This window comes from Octopus sinensis, linkage group LG1, assembly GCF_006345805.1.
Source record: "Octopus sinensis linkage group LG1, ASM634580v1, whole genome shotgun sequence".
Lineage (NCBI taxonomy): Eukaryota > Metazoa > Mollusca > Cephalopoda > Octopoda > Octopodidae > Octopus > Octopus sinensis.
In genome coordinates this window covers 204,437,453-204,462,133 of record NC_042997.1, presented here as the reverse complement: position 1 = coordinate 204,462,133, position 24,681 = coordinate 204,437,453, and the positions used below count along the sequence as shown (strand labels likewise).

Genomic DNA, 24,681 nt, shown 5'->3' with positions numbered 1-24,681 from the left:
ACATACATATATATATATATACACATATACGACAGGCTTCTTTCAGTTTCCGTCTACCAAATCCACTCACAAGGCTTTGGTCGGCCCGAGGCTAAAGTAGAAGACACTTGCCCAAGGTGCCACGCAGTGGGACTGAACCCGGAACCATGTGATTCGTAAGCAAGCTACTTACCACACAGCCACTCCTGCGCCTTGTTGGGTTTTCTTTCATCATCATCATCATAATAATAATAATAATAATAATTATAAATTCTTTTATTAGCCACAAGAGCTTGTATAAAACAACATAAAATGATATGACACATCATAAAAGACAACACAAGATGATACAAAGGGTTTTACAGGATGTAAACATCAGAAAATGATAAAAAATTAAACAGCATGAATCTTCCAATAGTGGGAGGTGCTTTAAGGTTCCTCGTGGAAAAACCCACAAAAGCCATGGGTGCCTGATCAACAAGCCAAGAGCCCTTCTTTTTTTATTTCTTCAGATGCTCAGAATTGGTCCTTTCACACCAGCCATTCTTCCAATAGTCTTCTCCATCCTCACTTTCCTCTTCAAGTGATGAGGGCTTGACCAAAGAGGAAAGTATCTGACATTAGCCCTTTCAAATGAGTCCACCACACTACCTCTTTCACTACAGTCACTAAACAAATAAAAATTGCCTGCCCCTCCTGGCCAAAAGAGGGCGAAGGAGCAATCTTCACTTTGGATTCAGTAGATAGCTGGATCCATCCTACATGCAACAGCAGGTGTTCAACATAAACCCACAGGTCAGCAATGCTCGGGTGCTGGACGAGGGCATGCAGAATGGTTTTGTCACTTTACACACACATTGGGCAGGCCCTGATGCCAGCACTTCCATGCCTGTAAAGTTTATTCTGAAGGAGCAGTGCCTCTCAGTAGCACTACCAGCCAAGGGATTTCTGGAAGTTATCCATAGGCCCAGGCCTGAAAGTTCTCCAAAACAGATTGGTTAATTGATCTTCGTCAATGCCGAGAGTTTCTCCAAGAATGTCGTCGCACACCCCCTTCTCTAGCCCTCTATAGAACACTAGAGTGGAACTACCACTGACCACATTGCCCACTTGACAGAGGGCTGTGAGCATTTGATGGCACTTGAGGTGCCAAGCACTCCTCCTTGGTCTACGCCTAATCCAGGTTTGCAACTCAGTCATAGCTCACCACCTTAATAATAATAATAATAATAATAATATCAACAACAACAACAACAACAATAATAATAAATCAACTGGACACTTGTGTCTCCATTTTCAATTATTTGTGAGCCACCAAACTTTCCTCCCTTTGTTTTATAACATTTCTTTTAGTCCAGCAAAGGAGTTTCTAATGGCTGCACATCCTACTGAAAAGAGCAACCAAATCTCCCTCAAATTACATCTTAAAAGGACACACTGAGTAACGCAGTCCAGGGTATGCTATGTTCAGAAAACTATCAGATATTCACAGCCAGAATGTCTTTTAATCATGGAACTGCTCGACCATGTCAGTCCTGGGTTTAAACAACAATATTCTTTTCTGCTGTAGGCACAAGACCCGAAATTTTGGGGGAGCGGGCTAGTCGATTAGATTGACCCCAGTATGCAACTGGTACTTAATTTATCGACCCTAAAATGATGAAAAGCAAAGTCGACCTCAGTGGAATTTGAACTCACAACGTAAAGACTGACAAACAACCGCTAAGCATTTTGCCCAATGTGCTAATATTTCTGCCAGTTCGCCACCTTGTTTAAACAGCAATATTAACAACATTCCTTTTAACGACTTCTATGTGATCTCTCAAGGTAGCCATTATGTGGTCTCTCAGTCTTCTAGGAATAGTAGCCAAATCTCTCTGAAATCATGAAAAAGAGAACATGTTAGATAGTGCAGTCTGAAATAAACTAAAAAGTGGGGTGGTCATGGTTAGACTTCTTTTGACCCTAACTAACAATGACTGTCATATTTTCTATTTCATTTATTATTCATTTGTTTTGCATATTGATTTAATGGAACATATTATGTTTCTTTTTATTCTTTAATATCCATTTTCATTGCAGTTGCCCTTATTTTAATTCTTTGTATTTTTTTTTATCTCTTTCCAGGAACCGCCGACGTCTTGAAGTTGGAAGTAGATATCACACAACTGCGATTGACATCAATGATATCATGGCTGCCACAACCACCACAGGAAATAAGTTAGCCCAGGAAATTCATGATGAATTTCTTACATGTAAGATCTGTCTGGAGGGCTTTAAAAACCCAAAATGTTTAGACTGCTTGCATACATTTTGTGAACAGTGTATTGAGAACCATGTTATGTCAGAATGCACGTATAAAAAATATAGTGACTATCGTGAATTCACATGTCCATTATGTCGGAAACGAACCAATCTTCCAATCGGTGGTGTGAAAAAACTTCCAGATAACTTTCTGGTCTCAAGTTTAGGAGAGGTGGTGGCACGACAAAGACCATCCAAGTTTCCATTCTGTGATATCTGTAAGATGGTAAATCGTAAACACAGAGAAGCATCATCAAAATGTTTAGACTGTAATAAGCTTCTCTGCAAACCATGCGTGGAATTGCATAAAGAAACGAAAGTCACCAAGTCTCACAGTCTTTTCGATGTGGAAATTGAAAAAGATATTGAATGCAAGGAACACAAGGAAGAAGTGGTTAGATTCTACTGTGAGCCATGCCAAGCTTGTATTTGTGTCCTCTGTACATTTAACGAACATAAGGACCATGAAATTACAAATTTCTCGGATGCTGTCGTTAAATATAAAGATAGTATACAACGTCTCTTGGAATCTTGCAAGGATCGTATTAATGTATATGATACTCAAATTGATACGCTTGGCAGATGTGACACTTTGATCAAAGATGCTGAACAAAAAATTCATGATGTAGCTATCGCTTTTATTGCTGAAATTCGATCTAAAGAGAAAAACTTGGTTGAAGAATTGCATTCATTGTATGGATCTGAGGTGATGGAATATATTAACAGAAAAGTGGAAATGCAATCAAATTTGGAAAGTCTGAGAAATACATGTAACTTGACAGAGTTAGTTCTGAAAGGGAAAGACATTGAACTGCTCCTGCTTAAAAATCAAGTGCAAGAAAAACTTTCATGTCTGTCGGAAATTGAGCTTAAGGAACTCCCTAATACAGTGTGCAAGCAAATTTTATTTACTCCGGGAAGTATAGAGCTGGGAACAATTGAAGATCCGGATCGGCCGAAACCAAAAGTATCGATGCAACCTCGTCGGTCTTTATCAGCGGCTGATTACTGGAGAGAAAAGTCCCCCACTAGAGCGCCGCCATCCTCTTCTACCTCGACGCAAACTGAAAAAGAAGACAAGAGCCATAAGCTGAGGGAAGCGGCAATACAGACGGATGTTGAGGAAACTCCAGCCCCACCTGGAGCCGATGATAAGTCCATCAGTACTGACAAAGTGGAGACTGAAGAGAAGGCTGTTAATACTCGATCCCGTAGTCTGCAGAGTTTAACCTATCAGCTTCAACGCAACTCCAAGGAAGGATCTCCGGAAAATAATGGTGAGCCACAAACACCCCCCGAGCCACAATCTTCTCCTGTCATCAATCGCCGACACCATCGACGCCGAAGAGAACGACCAAGAGCTATGGAGGTGGGAGACGAACCGACAACCTACACATCAGCTTGTGTAATTTCATCGGTAGGGAGCAGTCCGGTTCTTAAGCACAGCAGCAGTGTTGAAGAAAACTTTTTTAGTGCAGAAAGCGATAATTCCTCATAGATCTTTTAGTAGTTATTGATTCTCTTTCTGATTAATAGCTTCATACCATACATACACATACCCACACATGTGTGTGCATCATATATATATATATACATATATATATATACATATATATATATATATATATATATATATATATGTATGTATATATATATGTATGTATGTATATGTGTGTGCGTATATGTATGTGTAGATGGAGAGATAGATAGATAAATAGAGATAGATAGATAGATATTGTATTTGTGGCAGCTCTGACTTTTTCCTATCTATTAGTTATTTTGCTCATATATATATATATATATATAATATATATATATATATATATATATGTATGTATATATATATGTATGTATGTATATGTGTGTGCGTATATGTATGTGTAGATGGAGAGATAGATAGATAAATAGAGATAGATAGATAGATATTGTATTTGTGGCAGCTCTGACTTTTTCCTATCTATTAGTTATTTTGCTCATATATATATATATATATATATATATATATATATATATATATATGACCAATTGTATTTTAGTACAGTATAGTAAATGAGTAGCTGCTTAGTCCATAGTAAGAGTAATTGTTACTGCCACACAAGAGACAATTAAATCAGATGGATTTGATAAGCTATTTCGTTTAGTATTTATACTGCATAAATTAAACTAACACTTCAGTTCTGCTATTAGTGTTATGGGATGGTGAATATTACAGGTAGAAGAAATCTCAGTTTCATAGCATGGTGAATGTTATAGATAGGTGAGTCTTAATTTAGTGATTTGTTCGTTTTAAAGAGAGGGGGTCTTAGTTTGGTGATTATGTTTGCATGTATGATTGGTAATTGTCAGAAAATACCTTTGCCAACTATGTGTGTGTAATTTATATATGCACACATGCACACTTGTGTGTCCATACAGATATGTATATGAGTATATATATCTATATATGTTTATATGTATATATGTGTGTACATATATGTTTATATATATATAGATGTATGTGCATATGTATGTTTGTATGTATATGTATGTTCACACGCACACACACACATATAAATATATGTATGTATATATGCATGTGTGTACATGTATGTGTGTGTGTATATATATGTATGTATATATGCATATATATATACACACATATATATACGGAATACTTATTTTTTTCAATTCTTAATTTAATCAATGAATTGTTGTTGCTTTTTAACCCAAGGTCAGTTGTGATTGAGCACAAAGGTGTTCCTGTTGTGATCCGTGAATCTTTTTAGTGATACACAGTACAGCATGCCCTTGTTTAAGAAAATAAAGCATCATTTGAGGGAATTTAGCTGTTATAACCAGCGGACCTAGTGACAGTATAAGGGCCCGCCCATTGATAGTTGAGTTGTCATTCTGGAGCTCATATTATAAACTCACAATTGTGACACATACTATCAACACATTATTTATGAATTAATAATTCAGTATTTAATTATGTAAAGCATGAATTAACATACCTGTGTTAAGCTGTCATTAATTAAATATTTCAGTAGCATGATACATTAATTAAAAATCAATAATTTGCAACACTTTCTAGAACCATCTGTGAGGTTTGCATTCATACCTATAGATCAATAAGGTGGCCTCTACATGATTACTTGATCTAACCTAATAGAAATAGCAACCAAATCTCCCTCAAATCACAGTCTGCCATCTGAAACACATAAAGACAGATGATATGGTAGATAATATGTATGAAAAATAAATAAAGATGAGCTTATAACAACTGGAACATCTTTGATCATGTCAAGACTGACCTGGGAGCAAAGCAATCACAATATGGATATAGAGTGAGTGAGTTCCAGATCTAGTTCTGGGTTTCCTGACCTGGGGTCTCCACATTTCTTGGAATATGAGTTGGCTTTCCAAAATGCTTTTCACAATTTAATTATTAACTTTAAAGTGACAAATTGGCAAAGTCGTTAGAGCACTGGACAGATTGCATTATGGTCTTTGTTCTGACCCTTTGCTGTCTAAGTTTAAATCCTACTGCAGGAAACTTTGTTTTTGATCCTTTCAAGGGTCAATAAAAAAAAAGTACCAACCTGGTGCAGTGGATTGGCAGAACTGTAAGACCACCAACTTGAATGAGTTGCCTGTATATGTTCCAGCTCTTTGCATCTGGAGTTCAAATCCTGTCGTGATCTACTTAAGTAGTAGACTGACTTATACTATCACCTGGCACTTTGGATGCCTTTAACAGAGTCTACTCTGGTGCAGGTATTTTGGTTTGAGGATACCTCTCTTCTTCTCTCCCTCTTTCCTTTTCACTAGCCTCAGATGCCCTGTAAAGGACTATAAACACTGCCCTCCTTCCTGACTAAAAAAGATAGAAAAATGAAAAATAACTCTTCAAAATATCTGTGTTCTGTGAAGTAAGTGGTTCAATTATCAAAAAAAAAAAAAAGGGGGAAAAAAAATTGGTCATTATAAATTGACTTTTCTATCTTCAACTGTGATATTATTAGGGTGGGGGTGAAAATTAATCACACATTTTCTAAAGGTACATGGGGCATCAAAAGGGTTGGGCCTACTGAACTAGTAAGTCTGGCAAGATGGATAAACCCAGTAAGGTAGGTCCGTCCTGTTTGCTTGAAATGTTTTTTCAGAAAATAGTTTAGCCTTCATTAACTTCAGAAGTTAATTAATAAGAGATATTAAAAATATTTATTTATATTTTAAAATACAAATATTTTTATGAGCTGGTTGGGGTGGGGAACAAGGATATAAGGGTTTATAATCTATATCTGAGAAAGATTAAAGGCCAGGATAAAGATGAAAATCTTCAGAAATAGTTAAATTATTAAGGATGAAGTCATATATATATATACATATATTAACTCACTAAAGTACTTATAGATGAATTTACATGAATAATTTGATAGTAATGTATTTAGTCCCGGTGTATGTGAATAGGTAGCATGGTAAATTCACAGTTTAAGAGAATTTCTAAAGGCTCCTTAATAAATCTGCTATTTAAAGTATGTATGATCTTAATTTCTTAGTTATATGTTTTAACTCTAATGACTTTATACTAATAACTACCTAAGAAAAGATTAAAGAAGCAGATTATTCTTTTATATACATATAAGTATATATATATATAGACACATACCTTGATGTCTTTCAGTTAAGAAATCATTGTTACATATTTACAACTTCAACACTATTGATTGTATTAATTTAAATGTTAAGACATTCATTTAATGCAATTAATTTAACTACATATATATTATCCCATCTATTGATAATAGCTAGATAGTATTCTCTTACTTTTAATTCCTTGATTCTTTTGCAGGCAAAATCTGAAATACTCTGTCATTTAAAACCTATACAGAAACATACATACATACATATATACATATATATATATGTGTATATATATATATATATATATATATATATATATATATATATATATATATATATATATATATATATATATATATATATACAGTAATTGTAGTATGTATGTATGTAACATTAGAGGAAATTTCCCTTTCATGATCTCATCATTTCTCAGCCAAATTGTAGGCTTTTACTAACTCCATCAATTGTTACACTTTGCAAACAGCTTCTCCATCCTTGCTTCTTATCCGTGTAGTTTCACACACTTAAAACTTTAGATATAAGATCTGCATAAGTATAATAATTTATTACAATTTATTTTATTTCATTTTATTCCTCAAATTCCAAATTACCCATTACTTGGTCATTATTCGTCCATAACTGGGTTTTTTTTTTTTTGAAGAAAAAGTGGCATTGTAGAAATAATGGAATGTTAGAGTAAATACCATACAGTATTTTGTTGTGTCCCTCAATATCCGAGTTCAAATTCTGCCTCAATCAACTTCAAGTATAAAGTTTGTTCGGGGGTAGATTCAATCTGTCGGCATAATTGTGTGGGTAAGCAGTTTTGTTTTGCAACAAGTTGGATATGAGTTTGATCCCATGTCATGGGCACTCATTTTCTACTTTAGGCTCATATTAGCCAATACCTTGTCAGTGGAGTCCAGGAGAAGTAAATTCTGTCAACCCGTTGTGTGGATAAGGATTATGATGATATATATATATATATATATAATATATATATATATATATATTTCATCATCATCATCATCGTTTAACGTCCGCCTTCCATGCTAGCATGGGTTGGACGGTTCAAATGGGGTCTGGGAAGCCCAAGGGCTGCACCAGGCCAGTCAGATCTGGCAGTGTTTCTACAGCTGGATGCCCTTCCTAACACCAACCACTCCGTGAGTGTAGTGGGTGCTTTTTATGTGCCACCTGCACAGGTGCCAGATGAGGCTGGCAAACGGCCACGATCGAATGGTGCTTTTTACGTGCCAGACGAGGCTGGCAACAGCCACAATCGGATGGTGTTTGTTACGTGCCACCAGCATGGAGGCCAGTCAATGCAGTACTGGCTACGGCACTGGTACCACAAAACTACAAATTCCATTGATGTTGATCGATTTCGATTTTGGTTTCGAAATATATATATATATATATATATATATATATATATGTATAATAGATTTGTGACTATTCAGTGGCACAGAAGTATTTTTTCACTTCTATCATTAGCGGTATAGGTACTCATGTAGTACCCTTGTGTATATATGTACATATTAATAATGTATGTATATATTTTATTAATTTGCCTGTATGGCTGATAATTCCCTTACCACTTGTGATGGTATTTTAATAATACCATCCCTATATTTATTTATATATATATATATATATATATATATATATATATATCACGTCACGTGACCGACCAGACCATCAGATGTTGTTACACATTGCTGGTCACAATGCGTTCGCATTGTTTTAGCCTTCAAATGACGCCACCCCGCTGGCTAAGCGAGCAGGCCAACAGAAGAAAGAGTGGGAGAAAGAGTGGTGAAAGAGTACAGCAGGGTTCACCATCCCCTGCCGGAGCCTCGTGGAGCTTTTAGGAGTTTTCGCTCAATAAACACTCACAATGCCTGGTCTGGGAATCAAAACCGCGATCCTGCGACCGCGAGTCCGCTGCCCTAACCACTAGGCCATTGCACCTCCATATATATGTATATATATATATCTTCAGCTATACATATCCTAAAATTAGAACAATACAGAGAAGATTAACATTGCCCTGCACAAGGGAGACATGCCTGTTCCTGAAGCATTCCATATTTTCTTCAGTAACTTTGGTGATTTACTGTGCTTGAGAAGACTTGTCAAGCCAAGTGAAATCATAGTCATAGCAGTGCTGGTGATGTGTAAAAGGCACACTCTGCATTCTGTGGAGGGGTTGGCATTAGGAAGGGCATCCTGCCATAGAAACCAAACCAAAACAAACCAGAGCCTGGCACAGCTCTCCAGCTTACCGGTTCCAGTAAAACCATCTAACCCATGCCAGCATGGAAAACAGATGCTAAATCATGATGATGATGAGTCAATCATTTGTTTAACATACATTTTCCCATGTTTGAATGTCATGGGTAGTAATTGAGTTTGAGGCAGGGTTGTATGTCCAGATAATCCTCTTCCTGTTGCCAACCCTCACCTATTTTTCAAGAAAGGGATTGTTACCACACATGTCTTTGAAAGGGCAGAGTGACTGATTAAAATGTCAACAAGAAATGGAAACATCAGCACCTTTTGGTAACAAGGGAAATATCACAACATGCATTTGCACACAGCACACACAAATGTGTGTCTATGTGTGTATCCATGTATATATATATATATATATATACAGGTGCTGGTATGGCTTTGTGGTTAAGAAGTTTGCTTCCCAACATACTGAATGGCATTTTGGGGAAGTTTCTTCTACCGTAGTCCCATACAGACTAATGACTTGTGAATGGATTTACTTGATGGAAACTGAAGAAAGCCTGACGTGTGCATGCGTGTGTGTGTGTGTGTCATTTCCAAAAGTCTGTGAAAATATGTTTGGCAATAGGCAAATATTACCTTGCTCTTGGAAATGGATGAGGGTTGACAACAGGAAGAGCATCCAGACAGAAAATCTGCCTCATTAAACTCAGTCCACCCCATACAAGTATGGAAAAGTAAACACTAAAACGATGATGATGATGATGATATATAATATGCATTACAACAATCGTTGTACAGTTTCTGTCTCACACATGCCACTCCCAAGGTATCAGTTGGTTTGGGGCCATAGTAGAAGACACTTGTATGTATAGCTTTTACTGATGTATATCATCAAAAGATACAAACATAGACAACAAAACTGAAAAAAAAAACTGGTGCCTTACGAATAAAGTCCCTTAATATATTTTTCCTGTATTGAGTTAGAGATACTCACTTGTCACCCTCTCTGAGATTGGTCCGTTAGAAACCAGTAATCAGCAGTGCTAATGTTCTTTAATTAACAATATAAGCTATAATTAAATAAATAAATAAATAAACATGAAACTTGTGAGATTTTGCCAATCTTGAGCAACAGGCAACTTTGATAGGATGATTACTGTTTGCAAGGCATTGTATGTTACTCTTCTGTACTAAAAGTAATTATGTTTATATCAGTTAATCTTTAACAGGAAAATGCAATATTTTCAATTTTGCATGGAAGTTATTTCCTTTCTTCAAAAATGAAACGAGATTTAAACAATGTTTGTAATTTATTTTGCTAAGTACAGAGTTTAGTTCAAGGCTGAGACATCCTTAGTTACCATTAATTTTTAATGATTCTATATATATATATATATATTATATATATATATATATATATATATATTATTTATTTATTCATGTGCCCTTTTCAAGCCTAGCCAGGCTCATGGGCCCAGTTTCCCGGTTTCTATGGCATATGTGTTCCCCTCAGCTGGACAGTATGCCAGTCCATTGCAGCGTTACTCAAGAAACAGGAAGAGAGAATGAGAGAAAATTGGGGCAAAAGAGTACAACAGGGGTCTCCACCACCCCTTGCTGGAGCCTTGTGGAGCTTTAGGTGTTTTCGCTCAATAAACACACACAACACCTGGTCTGGGAATCGAAACCATGATCTTCCGACCACGAGTCTGCTGTCCTAACCACTGGGCCATTGCGCCTCTACATACACACACACACATATATATATATGAAATTTTTCATGTGGTGCTAATGCCACATTAAAAGCATGTGTGCTGGTGCTATGTAAAAAGTACATGTGCCATGTGAAAGTACCAGTGCCACATAAAAAGCGCCTGTGTCAGTGATATGTAAAATGTAGCCAGTACATTCTGTGAGGTGGTTGGCATTAGGAAGGGCATCCAGCCATAGAAACCAAACTAAAACAGATGACTGGAGCCTGGTGCAGCTCTCCGGCTTGCCAGTTCCAGTCAAACCATTCCAACCATGCCAACATGGAAAATAGATGTTAAAAGATGATTATGGTAACTTGTGAAACAGTGCTCTGTTGGAAAGTTACCTGTATTTTAAAACTATAGAATTGAGAAAAATCGAAGACAGCTTTGATGATCATGGCTCAGTATTCTCTTAGATATGGTGGAACAGCAGAAACTGTAGAGCATTGGATCGAATTCCTTACAGCATACAGTTCTGTGTCTTCACTTTCTGGGGTTAGGTTCAAATCAAAGGTGACACTGAATATCATTTCGCCCAGTTCAGTGAAGAAAGTACTAATACCAGTTATGTAGTGGTATTATCAATGTCAGAACTCTTCCCACCTACCTCCTATATATTTGTGGCCTGATCCACTCTAAGAAATCAATAAATCAATTTTATGTTAGCCGAGTTCACAAGGCAGTGCCCCAACATGGCCACTGACCAATGACTAAAACGAGTAAAGGATAAAGGAAGAATATGTAAATTAGAATGTGAAGAGATGATAGGAAAGTGTGTTAAGGTTTAGATCCTTCCAGGATAGTATAGGAGGGTTGGAGTTCCTCACTCACTTCCCACTACCAATACCCACAACCACTTCCCACTACTAATACCTGCAATTAATACCCGCAACCACTACTGACAGTCACTTCTCACAATCACTTCCCCATGCACTACCCACAACCCACTTCCAACAATTACAACCCTTATTTACACCCTAAAATCACCACCCACATTAACACCCACAAACCAACTAGGGAACTTTATGATCACTCAACTTGCTAGGAATAGCAGCTAGATTTTCCTCAGATTACATTATACTGTCTAAAAAAATGAAGGACACATTAGCTAGGTACACACCTAAAAAGGTGGGATGGTCATGGCTGAAATGCTTTTAATCATAAGTTTGCAGAGTCAGAATTTCCTTTGTACAGTATTATGATACTGTACAGTATTCCTGGGATGCAAACTGAGACTTGATCAGCCTCAGCTGGGTTAAATGGGTAATGGAGTCTGATGCTGAAAGATAAAGCCCCATGAGACCCCAAAAACATCACTGATGATGCATTCCAGAGCATCCATGAGATTGCCTCTTGGAACTGTAAAGTATTATGATAGAGTATTATGCAGATTATGAGATTTTTTTACTGAAATCACTTAGCTCAAACCCTAATGTCCCTTTCACAGTTTTTTTTATGGGATCAGGTGAAATGGATGTACTTTTAGAAACATGTTCTTGATAAACTTGTGTCCTTGCAATTATTAAAGAGGAGCTGTTGTCACTGTCACACTGTACCTAAGAATATAAGCTGTGTGTGTGAAGGGAAATAGCTTTAACCAGGCTTCTAACCCAGGTGGAGGAATTAATCTCAAGAACTTCTACATGTTTGACACTAAATTATTTAGTCATTTATTAACCCTTTAGCGTTTAAACCAGCTAAAATATTTAAATCCAGTCTAAATATTCTATCTGTCTTATGTTCAAACTAACCAGATCCTGCTTTTCACACTCCCCCAACAATGTTGTTCTAAAAATAAACAAAAACCTCATTGAAATTTCAAAGCTATTAAATAATGTATGATTAATTAAAAACAATTTGAATAAATAAGCATTACATTAGACAGAGTAATCTGAATGCTAAAGGGTTTAGACATCTTGATTTTCTTTTTTTATTAGAACCAAGAAATACTTCTGCTTTATGCAGGTCTTCATGTTCTACAAGTTCCTAATAGTGTACTGTAGTGTACTGTTCACATACCAATGTCATTAACCTTCATTGATCACCGAAACATTTGATAGATCTTTTTTCATTTAAACCTTCAATCTGCAATGTCTCCTTCTCTGCTCTCACTACTGCACTAGACTCAGCTTCATTCATCCTCTGCTTCAACCTATCCAATGCACCTGCTGCTCTCCTCATTGCATTTCATACTAGTATGTCTGTGTCTCTAAACATTCCATTAAAGTATTTCATACAAAGATTGTCTGCCCAATGGAGTTACCTGCACCCTGCCTCCTCCATATCCTTCTTACTATACTAAACTCCTTGATAACTAATGGTATTATCAATGGTACTCACATCACCTTCCTGATCATATTAGAAATTATTCTTGTATTGAATATTTTATCATGGAATCCCTTGTTGTTGCTGTGTAAAATATCTACTATGTTATATTGTATACTTACTTGGTTATTGTATAAGATATCCTCTGAGACATAATGATATCTAGTAGGTTATATTTGATAAGATATCTTCTTGATATGATGTCAGATCTTTATTTATGTATCTTTAGATGGATGAATAAGTTCAATTTTTATGGGACTTGTACTTTTTGTCATGAGGGTCAGATGTAAGATTTTGTTGTTTCATTGTCAGCTATTCTTAACATCTTAACAAATGGAAGGTCTTTGAGTTCAACCACAAAATATTGAATGTTTTCTCATCTCTATAAAAATCCCTAAATATTTACATTGTTCTTGTGGCTGTCCCTGCCAATGAGGTAGGATCTGAGTTGATATTGAGATCATTTCTTGGAGTTGTTCTCAGGTGTTTTTTTCAGATGGAAATAAAAGGTGTATTTTTGCAGTCTAATATTGTCCATCATTAAGACAATGACAACCTCTACCACTATTATTTTGGGGTTTGATGATGCTAGCCTAATAACAAGCTCACCAAAATTGATACTTAACTCTTTATCCATTTAAGATCTTTCTTTGGTAAGAACTTTCAAGTCTATTTTTTTATAGTTTTTGCAATACAGTCTCAGTTTCTTCACAGCTGTTTCATATATAGTAATCCTTGTTTTGGTTGTTGTTTCCTGATTATTAATTTTATGAAGTTGTAACTTTCCAAGATAATCCTTCTATAGAATTTATGCATCAATATTTCGAGCAATTTATCTAATAAGGTAATTAAATCAAATATGGTATTGCTTACTGAAACTTTTGTTTTGTACTTGGATGGTAGCTACCACAGTGTTGTTTGTATTTATTTCTGCAATAGAACCAAAGACAATAAATTTACAGCAGAGTTTTCACAGACAACTATAAAACCAATAACATATTCTGGTTCTTCAACTACAACTGATGGTGTTTTTACATGATTTTGATTTAAGATGCTTCTCTTAGTTCCAAAAAGGAAATAAGCTGAGATCATAGGGCAAATTGTACATAGGAAAATAGAGATTAGATCTGGAGTAATAATGTAACCTTGTTTAATCCTGGTTAATTACTTTTTTCAACAAAGGTGTCAAATGTGTTATTGTATCTCAGTCATTATGCCAATTCTTATAGTACAGGACTATTCACTTTAAACAGGATTTTAAAATATTTCTCTGAGTAAACAAACTTATAAAAGGTTTCAGAAGGTGTCACAACATTTGTTAAATAAAATCTATATACTGGAATTGATTTTCTTCTTGGTATTTCTCCTATAAAGAAGATTAGGTCTGTAGTTTTCCTGTGATGGCTCAATGTACAGTGAAACTGATGTAGATCTTCTGATAGAGATTATAGTAAAAAAAAAATACTCATTAGGATTTCAACATCAGGGCAAGACCATTTAGCTGCCTCAGTCTAATTTATTTCTCTTTTTTGTTGATCGGGGCTGAGTAACATTTTCAATGTGGGGATCAAATTGCAAATGCATAAGAACTTGTGAGGGCACATCTCTGCAAGAAAAATAATGAATCTGTATCTGTGCAAATACTTTAGGGATGTAACTGAAATAAAATTACTGTTTTTGTCATAAGGCTCCATAAAGCTTAAATTGTTTACTTTCTTTCTCATAGGGAGTTTTTAGAGACTTTATTGGAGAGTAACTTTATATTTGAACATGCAAGAGTGGTTGTAGAAAATGGTTGACTTCTACGTTTGGAATATGTCTCATGTTTGTAATTTATTTCAAAAACAGTGTGTAAAAATAATAAGCAAACTAAGACATCTCTAAGTTTGTAAACCTCAACTTGTAAATTTTTATTACTATTTGTTGAATAGAAGGTATCAATTTTCTTAAAGCCAAATTTTCAAAACATTAACTTCTGTCTTGAGTCTCTGAGTTATTGAAACCTGGATGATAATCTTATTAAAATCGCAATCTTGTTTGGTGCTTACACACCAGGAATTGTTAGTTTCTGTAGCTTTGAATATTCTGTTTCTTTCTTTGACTATTTTGGACTCTGACCTCTATAAATTGGTTCGTAAAGTGGTTTGATATATTTGAAGAAATTCTGAGTTTTATATCCTGAGTGTTGGTTTTGTTAATGAAATCAGATTAGGTTTTCTTATTACTAGAGGGTATTTCGTCTATTTGCCAATCTTTTTTAATGTATTTATTAATGAGAGAAGTGATCTTTCCTTGAAGGAGATTAATTAAAACATTCCTGGTGTTTCATGTTTGTAAAGCCAATTGTTTCTTTGCAGAGCTCAGAGGTTGCTGATTGAAATGATCCCAGTCCTCATGTACCTTTTCTGGAATAGGGTGAGCTTCAAAGATGCTCTGTCAATGTTTGTAAACTGTTCCCTTTGAAGGTTGAAACATATGTTTGTGATGCATCTGCTTGTGGTTCCTGTGTTTCTGCTCAGAGTTAAGCTTTAATACAGACCAATGATTTACCCAGCAGTCATCAACATATACCTTTGTGATATTCAAGTTGTTTCCTCTACAGTTACAAGCCATAACATAGCCATATGACCACTGATGAGATAATGTTTGGTACTACAATGTCTCATGGTGGTTGTTTTGTGTAAAATGTGTGTTGGTGACTTCCTGGTCATGTTCTGCACTCGTTCCAAGTAGAAGTATGCCATCTGCATTGCACTTCCACATGCCCTCTTTGCCAATAACATTTTAGTCCTAGTACATAATTACAACTAACCCAACCATTAACGTCATCAGGAATTATTATCTTTTCTAAATGAGGAATATTATTTACGATGTTGCTCAAGATACTGGTTGTAAAACATTTTAAAGTCTTATATAAAATATATAACGTAAAAATTTAATGTTGCAATGTTCCTTTTTTGCCAAGTCACACTCTTCGAGTCAAAATATACTCAGATATGTCAAGGAGTAAAGATGTAAGACTTTAATGCAAAAGATTTTTGCGGAGAGCTAATGTCATATAAGCAAGGTTAAAGTCTAAAATATGCACTTCCTCGTCCTCTTGTTGCAAATCTGATTGCTTCCAAACAATGACAATTTGTACCAAAGATATAAAGGTGAAGGAGACAAAGATATTATTAAATTATCTGATCTATTTTAAGATCTAACTCTAAATTATCTAAAATGTTGATAATTGCTACCATCTTAAACTCTGTAACTTGTATAATTCGCCTATTATATTAATAATGATATTGTCTGAAGCTTTCCTCCATTATACAATATTCTTGTATTCTGGATGGTTGAGTTGATAGAGAATCCTTAACAATACTACTTTGTTATTTATTATTAATTTAACCATCAAGGGAATGAGCTGGCAGAATCATTAGAGCATCAGAAAAATGCTTAGTGGCATTCCCTCCAGCTCTTTACATTCTGAGTTCAAATCCTGTCAAAGCCAACTTTGCCTTTCATCCTTTCAGGGTTGGTAAAATAAAGTACCAGTCAAATTCTGGGGTTGATGTAATTGATTTGATCCCATCCCTCAAATTGCTAGCCTTGTATCAAAATCAAAAACAATTATTAACTTAATCATTTGAAAAGTTCAGAACTATTCATCGTTATTAGCTTAATTACAACATCTCTAAGATATCAGTCTTGAGTATCTCAAAAAATACTTCAAAATTTCCATTAAAATCCTTTCAGTAAATATTTAATGAATAATATCTAAGTGTGTGTATGTTTGTATGTTAGAGAGTGTATAAATGTTTTTGTATGTGTGTATGTATGTGTAATTCTTTTACATTATCTGACGCATCCTTCATTATTTAAAAATGTAGGATGTGATTATATAGAGATTTTACCGCTATTTCTAGCTGGCCAAATAACCACATATTGGCTGCCTCATTAGCTTGCTATCTTCCTAGCCCAGAATGGTAGTCACTAGAACTTTGCCATTTATCAATTGCTTTTGTTGTTATTGTTGTTTTTAGTCCCAGATCTGCAATCAAATGAATTCCTACCATGACCATCCTGTCTTTTTTGTTTATCTAGAACTACATTTTCCAACATGTCCTTTGTTTTTTGAAATGTAAAATTATAGTTTGAGAGAGATTGAACTGCTATTTGGTACCTGGAACTGTCACGTAGAATCGGTGCCTGCACCCTTAAAAGGAATAGCTAATATATATCTGTGAATGTGTATGTGTAAATGTGTGTATGTGTGTGTGTTTATATATATGTGTGTGTGTGTGTGTATGTATCTATTGCTTTCTCTAACTTTCTCTATCTCTCCCTCTTTCTCTCTCTCTCCATATATATATATATATATATATAAATGTGTGAGGTTGGTGGTAGGCATGGATGATGATGAGATGCATACACACACGCACACACACACCACATGTACAATAAACACATTGAAAAATACAGTTTCAATAAATTGTATTGAATATATATATATATATATATATATATATACCAACAGGCACACATTCATATACATGCTTACATACACTCACAGAGTGAGTGAGAGGAATGTGTATATAAATTTGCTGCAGTTAAATTCATTAAATTTGTTCCATCCTTTTTGCTCATTTCAAATTTTTCTTTCATATAATTCTTATCATAAGTTCAAAGTCTCATACCTGACCATATGTATATAACACCTATTCATTCAGATGCACAGTTGTACATACATAAATATATATACACACGCACATACACACAAATATGTATTTGTTTATGTGTGTGTATGTTTATATATGTAAATGCATATATACAAACAGGCATTTATGTACACACAGACTTGCATACATACTCACACACACACACACTCACACACATACATACATACATACATACATAATGAAATCTGTTGAAACGATAACCCTAAAGATAAAGCAATAAGAGCCCACAGTATGACAGAAGCCATGGCTACTCATAATAAAAAGGAATACCGGTGGAATGTCCCAGTGAAGACCTCAGTAAAATATAGGAACAACAGACCTGATATAATGATTTGGGATGGAGAAGAGAAACTGTGCACAGTTGTGGAAATTAGCTGTCCAGCAGATGTTAACATAAAGCTGAAGATCAGTGAAAAGGAGAATATCTATACTGAACTATTGAGAAATATGCAGTTACTCTATTCAGATTACAGGTTCAGATTTATACCTGTAATTATTGGGGCACTGGGATAAGTAACGCACTGCCTAAATACAAATCTGGAGAAATTATTCTTCTCAAAATCAGAGAGGGGAAAGCTGATTTGAAGACTACAGATCCAAACTATCACTGAAACTGTAAAAATTTGTAAAACTTTCCAGAAGTTTATCCCTTAAGTATATATGAACATGTCCAGATATGGAAGTATGTGTATGAGGAGACATGCATGAAACAAAACATACAAATCTCCACATATACATACATACATACAAAAATACACTGTTGATGTTGAAATTCCAACAAAAGAGCCTTGGGGCTACATTAGAAATTGGCTCTTTCTCTCTTTGCAAGAAATCATGAAATAAAACTGAATAACGACATACAAGTAAAACCAAAATAGCAGCTGTGGTCAGTGCCCCCTGACTGACTCCCATGCCAGTGGCACGTAAAATGCACCATCCAAACGTGGTTGATGCCATTACCCCCTGACTGGCCCCTGTTCTGGTGGCACATAAAAGGCATCATCCAAATGTGGCCGATGCTAGTACCCCCTGACTGGCTCCTGTGCTGGTGGCATGTAAAAAGCACCCACTATGCTCTCAGAGTGGTTGGCATTAGGAAGGGCGTCTAGCTGTAGAAACTTTGCCAGATCAGATTGGAGCCTGGTGCAGCTTACTGGCTTTCCAGACCTCAGTCAAACCATCTAACCCATCCCAGCACGGAAAACGGACGTTAAACGACAACGATGATGATGATGATGATACATACATAAGTACATGCCTGCACACACATCGATTTATATTCACACTTATCCATGTTGATAGACATAACCAAATTACCAGTTCTTAACATCTCTACACATTATCAGCCAACCATTACAAATGTCTACAACCACACACACACACACACACACACACACACACATCAGGTGTCATTCCTTTGCCTAGCAATGCATATCCATGAAACACCATTCATTTACATATCTCTTTCTGTCTCCATAGTTCCTCCTAACACTTCACACAATCTTGTAACTTTGTACTAACTTCTATTTTCAATACTTCTAACCATGCACCATTTTTCTCCAAAGGGATGGGACTATATGCGTTAAATAGAGCTTACAGAGTGACCCCATCAAAGACATCTGACCAATATTCTTTCATGGAAGGACTCCGACTAATCATCTTGTAATTAGAACTTTTGGAAGCCTGTCTCTTTATTCCACGTGTGATAGCAGTCTGAAACCAGGAGGTGTCAAATAGTTTTCATCCTTGAATATTGTCTGATTCTGAAAATATCTTAGTTTGGACCAGTTGATTGATATTTATAGCAACCACTTAATGGAATACCCTACACTTGAAGTAGATATATATATATCTATATATATATACACACACACTCATATATTATATGGCTTGGATAGCTTGATCCTATGTGACTGACTTACTTAGAAGCAATCTGTCATCTCTTGACATCGGGCTGAGCTTCTGCAGGTAAATGTCATGCTTAAGTTAAGTGATGTTGTTGTCAGTGAATACAAAATATTACTAAGTCATAAGGGTATAACATCTAGGTGATACTATTTTCACAATTAATTCATGTTGTAACTCTCCTATTTAATAATATGTGGTTGGATTGTCATAATTCCTCTGTGTGTCAGTGTTGTTATTTGTGTGTGTGTGTACGTGTGTTTGTGTATTGATTTATTATTGGTTTGATATCTTTTACATAATCTCCACCTGTGACTCATGAAACCTCTTAACAGAAAGAAAATGTAGCTTTAGAACAAAAGTTGTTTTAACGAGATTCTTTCACTCTTCCTTCACTCATTAACATTAGTTAAGAATGAATAAGATAATTAAGAATTAACTAATATTTCAAACACTCCAACAGACCTCTCTTATGGACTTCCAGTCATCTCCTAATTTGTCTAAATAAAGACATGACTCTCCAGAGTAACTTGGATGACATTGATTAGATATTTTAATTAAAGCTTATTTCTGTGGGAGAGATTAATGACCAGACGAAAACTCCAAATGCAATGCTTCAATCCATGGTGGAATACTGACATATTTCTTCTCAGTTAAAGCATTGGGTGAGATTGAAGAATAGCTAAATATAATCACTGCAAACGTAGACTGATCTACTCTATGAAAACAGATCCCAACACAGACCTTTCCAGCGACTTCAATTGGTTCTAGACATGAAATGCTATTATTGCTTATCATGACAACCTTTACTCTAACTTCATGCTGGCTACTTTCAAGGCCCTTGCAAATGTATATAGAACTATTGATTCTATATACTTTGGTTATGAAATATAGGCCCAGCGTTTTTGAGTTTATAGAGGAAAGGCAATGAGAATCAGTAATCTTCAAACATTTCCCAGAGTTATTAGTGACATAATTGAAATATTTGCAACAGGAAATTGAAACTAAGTACAGTCTATCTCCTTTGTTTCTTATATCATTAAGAACCAAGGTGAGTTTGAGTTTGACTTAATCTATTATTTTTAATTCCTCATAGCACCCAATATCTGCCAATGTTGGGTCTTGCCTTTTACTTTCATCGTTACGTAAAATATCTAAGATATTCTCACTTCACTGGTATAAAACCTAAAACTTATGGCTGACCAGTCGAAGCACAAACCAGGATCCCTAGTTTTGCAATTAAGCTACTTTAAACCTTTAAAGAAATGTTTGTTAACTTCAGAAATCAAGCCTGAAATAACAAAATAACAACCGTGATGCAAATATTTTCAGTCAGTTTTTAATTTTTTTTCTTAAATACTCTCATACTTAACCTTTTTAATTTTCTTTTCTTTTTGGGTTGAGTGGTTCAACCACTATGATTGCAGTTTTGCTTCTTGCATGTTCTGATTATAACTAAGTTTTCTTCTGTGAAACAAGGCTGAAGAAGTCTGCTGTGTTGTTTCTTACAATGGAAGTGTTTAAATCAGTCTAAGTCTTATTCTTGTGAATAATCTCATGCCCTGGTCAGAATCTCAATATTATATTTCCTGAGTGGAGGTGCAATGGCCCAGTGGTTAGGGCAGCGGACTCGTGGTCATAGGATCGCGGTTTCGATTCCCAGACCGGGCGTTGTGAGTGTTTATTGAGCGAAAACACCTAAAGCTCCACGAGGCTCCGGCAGGGAAGGGGGGGGGGGTGATCCCTGCTGTACTCTTTCACCACAACTTTCTCTCACTCTTACTTCCTGTTTCTGTTGTACCTGTATTTCAAAGGGCCGGCCTTGTCACTCTCTGTGTCACGCTGAATATCCCCGAGAACTGCGTTAAGGGTACACGTGTCTGTGGAGTGCTCAGCCACTTACACGTTAATTTCACGAGCAGGCTGTTCCGTTGATCGGATCAACCGGAACCCTCATCGTCGTAACCGACGGAGTGTTTCCATTATATTTCCTGTGATTTAAGACTTGGAATCTTCGTGGTAGAAATAATATACAAGGAAGTATTTATGGAATACTGCATCTATTGTCTTCTAATATAGTTCTGTCTGCAGAATTCTGCTTTTTAATTACAGAAATATTTCATAATATATAATATGATATAATATTGAAATGCTAATATTCCAGAATAGTTTTTGACCAGTAATAACAATGCAGGGACTTTCTTTTCATAGAATTTCATTTACTACATAAATTTAAAGATTTACTTTTAGATATAATATGAATAAACTATGCAATACACAAGAGTATGTATGTATGTATGTATGTATGTATGTATGTATGTATGTATGTATGTATGTGTATGTATGTATGTATGCATGTATGTTTTTGTATGTGTGTGTATGTATGTATGCGTGCATGTATATATAAAGGTCTTTACTGGATGATATATACAAGCCTATATCTAGAATTTCCAAATCTCCTCTTAATCAAGGAAATGGCAAAGATCACTGTAGAAGGAGGTAGGTCAGGGAACCTACACTAAATCATGAAATTATAAATGATGAATTTATTCTTTTAATTAACATTTCACTGTGATTAATTTTAAGATGTCTGTCTGTGCATTGACATCCTGAAATAATGGAAGCCAGTATAATAAATACATCATCACTCAAAGTCTAGAAAGGAATTATAGTTGCTTCATAGCACCTACATCTCTGCTGCAGCAACTATCAAAAGGCTCTGGTCAGTCCAAGACTATAGTAGAAAATGCTTGCCTATTATGCCAAGCAGTGGGACTGAACCTGAAATCATATGGCTGAGAAGGAAGTGTCTTCATCACACACTCATGTCTGTGCCAATATATATATGTGTGTGTGTGTGTGTGTGTATACTGGCTAGGGAGTAAATAGCCTTGGTGAGCTCTGCTATAGATGGCAGACTGTCAAGTTCGCACATGACTGGCAAGATCTTGACACCCTCAATTGCAACCTCAGCTACTGTGGTCTCCCGTGAGTAGAGATCCTGGTAGTACTCCACCCATCTATCCATTTGCTTGCTTTGGTCCTTGATGAGATCTCCAGTAGTTGATTTCAGAGGGGCTGACTTGGTTGCGGATTTCAGAGGGGCTGACTTGGTTGAGGGCCTTCTTCAAGCCGGCATTCATCCCACGGGTGTCACCACTGTCAGCAGCTGACTGGATACTTTGACAGATTTCCTGCCAATACTTATTTGCACAGCGTCTGGCAGTCAGTTGGGTTTTATTTCAAGAAACTATGACATTACAACCAGTCAGGCAAAGTCTTTGCTACATTTGTGGCACCTGCTAGAGGGAGTGTTTGTCCAGGATAGGACTACACAGCCACAGCAGGAGTTGTATTAGGACATGAAATGTAAAAGCCAGACGAGATAATTTTATGCGCAACTCCATTGTCTCCCGAGACAAAAAGGATGCCAAAAATATATATATATTTATATATATAATAAATATTAGGGAATATATCCAAATTTACAGGGAAAAAAAATCAGATTTAGGATTAAATCCAATTTTATAGTAAAATATTATAAAATATTATTTGAGACAAAACCACTATTTTGCAAAACAAACAAGGAAAGACTTAATCAATACATAAATTTAATAAATAGTCAAAGAAACCGCCACTACAATCTTTGACTATTTATTAAATTTTATGTATTGATTAAGTCTTTCCTTGTTTGTTTTGCAAAATAGTGGTTTTGTCTCAAATAATATTTTATTATATTTATATATATATATATATATATGATTAATAGAAGAAAAGAAAATGGAGATAAAGAAGTTAACAATTATTTATTAATAGGTTAGGAGTTCAGCAAAATCCTTCATTGACCAGCATTGTAAGGATGATGGGTGGTGGGACTGGGATGGGTCAGTCCTAGAAAGGTTCACTAGATGAAGATTTTTGTTTGATTTCTGTGTATTTTCAACAATTGTAATCTCCTGTGTTTGTTGGGGCAGATGAGAGCAGACATCTGAGAAAAATGGATAAACTGAATCATCAGTTTCAAACAAATATACGTGTGTGTGCCTGTAAATGTGCAGACATAATAGGACCACATGGAAAATACTATTTTTAACAAATTTTGTATTAGTTTATCCCTTAAAAGGAAGGGAAGGAGTTTTGATGCGTTGGATACGAGTTTTTCATAAAAAATAACAGATTGAGAAAAAGTGGTTGGAAAAAATACAGATATACATAGAGAGATAAATGTAGATGTATATATTCATTTATATGTGTGAGTATGTATATGTATGCATGTATATATATGGATATACATACATTTATAAAAGGAATGTCTCAACTGTGTATATGTATGTGTGTGTAGTTGCATGTGTGTGTGTATGTATGTATATATGTATGCATATATGTATGTGTTTATATGTGTGTGTGTATGCATATATGTATATACATCTGAATTTATTAACAAGACAAAAAGTAAGAGTACATATAGATTTAGACATAAAAGGTTTGTTTCAGCCTCAAATTTGGGTATATGTATACACATGTGTGCATGTGTTACAGGCTTCTTTACAAGTATAATTTTTTCAAATTCATGGTGACCCGGGCAACTGCCCAAGTTGCTGGTACCTTGAGCCGGCCCTGGTTACAGGTAGGACTACAATATACCCAATGCTTACAAAACAGCTAACACTACACTAGAAAGGCCAGACGTAGACAGCCACAATAAGGCAATCATCTTATTTTCCTTTCTCGTGTTATCTTACCATTGATGTGACAATATCAAACCTCTCTTGATAAATTTAATAGTTTCAAATTTAGGCACAGGGCCAGAAATTTCAGGGGAA

At 35.5% G+C, this 24,681-nt stretch overlaps 1 protein-coding gene and 1 non-coding gene across 27 annotated transcripts in view; both read left to right on the top strand.

Moving 5' to 3' along the window:
* LOC115209260 (tripartite motif-containing protein 45) overlaps positions 1–24,681 on the top strand; it is a 273,682-nt gene that overhangs the window by 203,880 nt on the left and 45,121 nt on the right. For 8 of the 26 annotated variants that reach the window (XM_029777603.2, XM_029777613.2, XM_036508501.1 and 5 more), the window contains one exon: positions 2,107–3,700. In XM_029777603.2, coding sequence (XP_029633463.1) covers positions 2,107–3,700 — 1,594 coding nt within the window. Of the gene's footprint in view, positions 1–2,106; positions 3,701–15,586; positions 15,645–19,518; positions 19,922–24,681 lie in introns of those variants that run through there. The other 18 variants (XM_029777707.2, XM_029777690.2, XM_029777699.2 and 15 more) reach the window with 9 other exon arrangements.
* LOC115220573 lies at positions 8,903–9,007 on the top strand. The gene has a single exon (XR_003882554.1). It is a non-coding gene; the product is annotated as a U6 spliceosomal RNA (small nuclear RNA).